This window comes from Megascapheus bottae, chromosome 20 (assembly GCF_031878675.1).
Source record: "Megascapheus bottae isolate mThoBot1 chromosome 20, mThoBot2.hap1, whole genome shotgun sequence".
Taxonomy (NCBI): domain Eukaryota; kingdom Metazoa; phylum Chordata; class Mammalia; order Rodentia; family Geomyidae; genus Megascapheus; species Megascapheus bottae.
The window spans coordinates 4407884-4413727 of NC_143528.1; the positions used below are offsets into that span (position 1 = coordinate 4407884).

Sequence of the window (5844 nt, forward strand, 5' to 3'; positions counted from 1 at the left end):
TTTGAAATAAGCCATTTTTCAGGGATATGCCAGGAGAGTGTCCAGTGCAGCAGAATCCTCATTCCCCCTGGGTTGATGAAGCTCTTTCCTAATTAGGGAGAGGAAAAACCCCTCACTTTGTTCTCATGCACTGGAAGCCCATCTTCACAGTCCTGTCCCCTGGTGTTCTCCCTGGAGTTAAAAGGCTTAATGAGAGAACCTGTAAGAGATTCAGGATGAATGGACATCTGCCTGTGGGCTTCTGAGGGGAACACTGAAAAGACTACAGTGGACCTGTTTGCCTACAGGTGGTCTTTTGGGGTGCTTCTATGGGAAATCTTCACCCTGGGTGGCTCCCCATACCCTGGTGTGCCTGTGGAGGAGCTTTTCAAACTGCTGAAGGAGGGACATCGAATGGACAAGCCTAGTAACTGCACCAACGAGCTGTAAGCCTGAGTGAGACCCTGGGGGAGAATGGGCTTAGTGGGCAGAGGGAAGGGAGTGTGAATCTAGAAGAGTGGCTTTTCCTTGTCACCCAACCCCAAGCTCTCCAGCCTATCACAGGGCTTTTGCCCTTCTATGACCTCATAATCCCACCACAGGTACATGATGATGCGTGACTGCTGGCATGCAGTACCCTCTCAGAGGCCTACCTTCAAACAGCTGGTGGAAGACCTGGACCGTATTGTGGCCTTGACTTCCAATCAGGTAGGGCTGCCCCGAACTAGGCCTCAGACCATTATCATGAGGGTACATCGGGTGAAGACTGCCTCCTACTCATCATTCTTTCCTCTTCTGTTGCCAGGAATATCTGGACCTCTCCATGGCTCTGGACCAGTACTCTCCCAGCTTTCCTGATACCCGAAGCTCTACCTGTTCCTCCGGGGAGGATTCTGTCTTCTCTCATGAGCCATTGCCTGAGGAGCCCTGTCTGCCCCGACACCCAACCCCACTTGCCAATGGCGGACTCAAACGACGCTGACAACCACCCTCTTTGTCCCTCCCTACCAAAGCTCCATCATCAGCTGTGTCTCTCATCCACAAATCCCTGCTGGACTCGAATGCCTTCCTCCTTCCCTTTTCCTGCTGGCAGGAGCCAGCTGCCTGTGTGAGGCCTTCTTGTGTGGCCTGTCTTCCTCTACCAAGCTCCCCCTTCCTCCTCTTCCTCAGTGTGCTTGTAAGAGGGGGGCAGAGGCAGGTACTTGCTGGTAGCCACTTCATTCCCTCCTAAGTTTGGACCAAGATCCTTCCCTGCCACCTGGCATTGCCTAGAGGGCTGGCCGTGAGTGGAATGAGCAGGCAAGCCATGAGAGTTTCTCTAGTGTTCTTGTGTTGTCAGCCTCTTGTATTCTGGTGGCAGGTGCCTTGTGCTCAGGCTACAACAAGCAGGGAGGTCACTGCTTCAGGTCTCAGTTGAAGACCCTCTGTTCCAGGTGGATGGTGCCAGTGGCTTATTAATTGTAGTACTAATTTGCTTTGCTGACCAAAATGCCTGGTACCAGAGAATGGCAAGGGCAAAGACTGGAGCAGTGATGTGGTCCTGGACTGGGGGCTTTGTACATAGCTATGAAAAAAACACAAAGTGTATAAATCTGAGTATATATTTACATGTCTTTTTAAAAGGGTCGTTACCAGAGACTTACCCACTGGGTAAGATGCTCCTGGTGGCAGGGAGGCATCAGTTGCTATATATTAAAAACAAAGAAAAAAGAAAAAAATAGAAAATGTTTTTAAAAAGGTCATATATTTTTTGCTACTTTTGCTGTTTTATTTTTTTAAATTATGTTCTAAACCTATTTTCAGTTTAGGTCCCTCAATAAAAATTGCTGCTGCTTCATTTTTATATTGGCTGTGTGAAAAGGGAGCAGATGTCCATCAGAAAGGAGGGATGCCAAGGGGCCAGGTGCCAGGTACTGTGTCCCTGTCCAGTGTCCATCAGGCACTGTGTGCTCTCCACTTTGCCTTGTGGTCTCTTCTTCGGGCCTCTGGTACAAACCTCCTACCTCTCCAATGCCACTGGAAAGGCAGGAAAAGAAGACATCAGCATTGTGGGCAGGAGCTCCAGAGGAGCTGGGCAGAGAGCCAAGGCCACAGCAGCCTGTGACCACAGATTGTTTCCTCAGAGGAAGCTAAGGGTGGCTGGGGGTGGGGGTGGGGGCTGGAATAGCCAAGACATAGAGCTAACATGATCATGAGTAAAAACAAGGATTATCCAGTGAGGGTCTGCAGCTACCCTCTTTGTGTGGGCATGATCTGGCCTGTGCCTGTGTAAGGAAAAGTGGTCACATACGGCTAGTTGTACATTCAGGTCCCTTGTTTGTCTTTACTGTCTCCCTGTGACCAGACTGCATTTTGCTGGGTCTGTTGCAGATCTTGGCTTCCTGTGCAAACCCCACCCATCAGTGCCTCAGGAAAGTCTGAACATTTTTTTTTTTTTTTTTTTTTGGTGGTGGGGGGGGGTGGTTCAGGCTGCTTAGAAACTTGCTTCTGCCACCTGCTGGTTGTTGCTGTCTTGGCCAAGTGGATTCTGGCTCTTTGGTACCTTATTGTTCAGCAGCCTCGATCCTTTGGGTGGGTTAACCACTGAATACAAAGGCATATTGAACTTTTATGCTTTTATTCTGTAAGGAAAAATGAAATTGCTGCTTTAAGTTTCCTTTCTCAGCTTGGTAATTTTTGGAAGCTGCAGTGTTGTCACCATTGTAAAATTCTTTTCTCTCTGTAAACATGCAACTGTTGGCATAGTACAAATTGTGTTTGTTTAAATATGGTGTGATTTGATGAACAGAGCCAGGAAGTGAGTTTCAGCTCTTAAAATGATTCCCTTTCAGACCGTATGATAGCATCTTTTCTTTGTAAAACAGGTGATTGCTGCCTAGGCCTTGCCTTGACTTGGTGTTGTGTAAATGAATGAGAATTTATATAAAGGGTTCTATGCCTCCTGGAGAGGTGCTAGAAAAGTAAAAGGCACTAACAGCAATGTCCGTGCTGTTACTACTCAAATCGCCCACAAAGTTCTCCAGAGACTGAGCTGGCTGACAAAAGACAATGAAGTTGGCCTGAGAAAATAAAATGGCTATTTTATTTAGATGACTAGATCGGGTCTCCTGGGAAAATGAATTCAGTTTATCTAATGAAGACATTGTGCTGTCAAAGTGCTGAATCTGTCTGGTTTCCTGAGGGTTAAAAGATGAAGGCCTTGGATCACCACAGAATTCATCGATCAATACTGCCTTTCCATCTTTCCTAATTGCCATAGGCTGGAGATCATCAATCCCTTGGCTCTGCTAATGTAACATATTGATTTCAGGTAAGTAAGACTGAACACACATGAAGCAAGAAGTCTATCTTAATGGTACTGAAGTCACTTTATCAGCTACCACTGGGTGGAGCCAGCAAGCTAAAAACCTCTGGTAGCACACTAAGTAATGTGCCAGTTGGCTCTGAAATAAAAATTCTTCTGACCTTCCCTGTAATTGCATACTAGTAATGAGTAGGATTCCTTGGCTTAAGGTTAGCATGTAATTTGTTAACTGGACATCATTGATAGGACTTCTATTAGGATTAAAGTACAGAATTAGACATGGCACAAGTGCAAGACCATAAATGTTCAAGTGCCCACCAACAGCTGTTATAACAAAATTCTGTGAGATGCAAGCCACATCTAACATCATGCAGGTAAATGTTAGAGAGGACCTAAGATATTCGCAGTGGGATTAGCAGCAGCAAGCAGAGCCAGGCATCTGCACCTGGAGGTACGAATAGAGAGCAGTAAGAAACAGTAGAAGTTTTACAACAACCTAGCATGGCCTTCCATTCCCTCAGCTTATGGGAGTTGGAAAAGCTAGGATCAAGAATACATGTACCAAGAAGAATTTGGACTGGAGCAGGTCCTCTCGAGTTGACACTTAAGGCATTCAGAATCCTACATACCATACTGGCTTCCAGATACATGTCCGAGCACATTAGAATTGACATGCTGCCAGTTACAGGTTGAACCTGTCATCATTTTGTACATCACAGGGCTTGAACACTGGGCTTAGGCTAGCTCTTCAGTTCAAGACTACTAGCACTCTACCACTTGAGCTATAGCTTGATTCTGGTTTTCTGGTGGTTAATTGGAGATGAGTCTCACAGACTTTTGTACCTAGGCTAGCTTTGAACTATAGTCCTCAGATCTCAGCCTCCTGAGTACCTAGGATTACAGGCATGAGCCATTGGTGCCTGGCTGTCATTTTATTATTTTTAAACACAGGGTCTCATGTATCCCAGGCTGGTCTTGAACTCCTGATGCTTCTGCAACTATGTCCCAAGTCTGTAGGGTTACAGGCATGTGCTATCACACCTGGTTCCAATCTTTTGTTACTCCAGGAGGGATAGGTAAGTGATATACTAGAGTTGGTTCTCATCACTTGGCAATTCTGCATTTACTGAACTCAAGTTCATATTCCGAAATCATCTGGCAGTAAGGGGAGAATACATCACTAGAATCTGGAAAGATGATACAAACCAAGGCTGTTTCAGGGTGGTGTTCATAGTTTACCAGAGCTGCACCAGCCAGGATTTGGTATGGCATAGATCTAACAATGATGGAAAACAATCGCAAAGTAATGAGAACAAAGAAATATCCATGAGTTTTCTAGGGTAAGCTACAATCATAAGGATGGGGGAGGGGTGCCAAGTGTCTTATGTGCCAAGGCATTAGTGAAAAAAGCGATTTAAAGATTGGGGTCAGAAGTGACTCGATCTAACCATTCCTGTTTAGCTAACAAAGCTACAAAGAATTATAGCACAGCCCAGCAGCTAAATGACTCATCCAACTGAAACTGGATCAAGCAGGTTAACTAGCTCCCTTTCCCATATTTGACATCGAAGATGTGTACTAAGTATGATCAACACCTATTGTTTTAAAAATGGGAATTTTATTGTGAATCATCTGGCTAGTTCCAAAGAATGCTGTATTTGCATAGTAAAGCTTCATCTGTGTGCAAGTGCCCAGTTAATAGGATAAGGTGGAGCTTACTCTGCTAGACTGAAGAAGCTTTTTTCCTTTTCGCAATACTGGAGTCTGAAGCTTAAATGTGCTTAGATTGCTTAGGTGAGTATTCTACCACTTGAGCTATGCCTCAGGACCAAAGAAGAAAAAAAAGTCTCGTTATGTAGTCCAGGCTGGCCTTAAAACTCCCTCCCTCCTCTGCTTCCTGAAAGTTGGGATTATAGGTAGGCACCAACATCTTGAAGCATTTTTTTTTTCAGTCATGGGACTTGAACTCTGGGCCTGGGCATTGTCCTTGAGCCACAGTGTCACTCCAGTTTTCTGGTGGTTAATTGGAGATAAGTCTCCCGGGGGCCAACAATGTGGTCTAGTGGTAGAGTACTCGCCTAGCATACACAAAGCCCTGACTTCTCCAGAGCAACATACACAGAAAAGGCTAGAAGTGGTGCTGTGGCACAAGTGGCAGAGTGCTAGCCTTGACTGTCCAAGGACAGTGCCCAGGCCCTGAGTTCAACCCAGGACTGTTCCCTGGGCTGGATGTCAGCCTCCGGAGTAGCTAGCATTTTGAAGCATTTTAAGATGCATGTTCTTGATGAAGAGTGCTGGCATTTCTTGTGTAAGTGATTAGACCAGATTATTTTATATAAATCCCACCTAACTGCTCTCAATTTCACAGCAAGTTTAATAAAATTTAATGTCATTGTGGACAAGCCGACATACCTTCTCCCTTACCCCAAGGGAAGAAAGTTTTTGTTCAGAGGTATAGCAGTCTTGCCAAATTGTTTCCAGTATTAATACTGAACCTTAACAATATACTTAGAGTGCAGGAATTATATGTGGTGATTCCCTATGATTAACACTCTTCCCCC

At 45.3% G+C, this 5844-nt stretch overlaps 1 protein-coding gene across 7 annotated transcripts in view; it reads left to right on the forward strand.

The window, feature by feature from the left end:
* The window catches only part of Fgfr1 (fibroblast growth factor receptor 1), a 53385-nt gene extending 51569 nt beyond the window's left edge, over positions 1-1816 (forward strand). For all 7 annotated transcript variants that reach the window (XM_090353902.1, XM_090353903.1, XM_090353899.1 and 4 more), the window contains 3 exons: positions 288-425; positions 582-687; positions 785-1816. In XM_090353902.1, the coding sequence (XP_090210028.1) occupies positions 288-425; positions 582-687; positions 785-961 (421 nt within the window). In that variant the 3' untranslated portion in view covers positions 962-1816. The remainder of the gene's footprint in view (positions 1-287; positions 426-581; positions 688-784) is intronic.
* The last annotated feature ends 4028 nt before the right edge of the window (positions 1817-5844 follow it).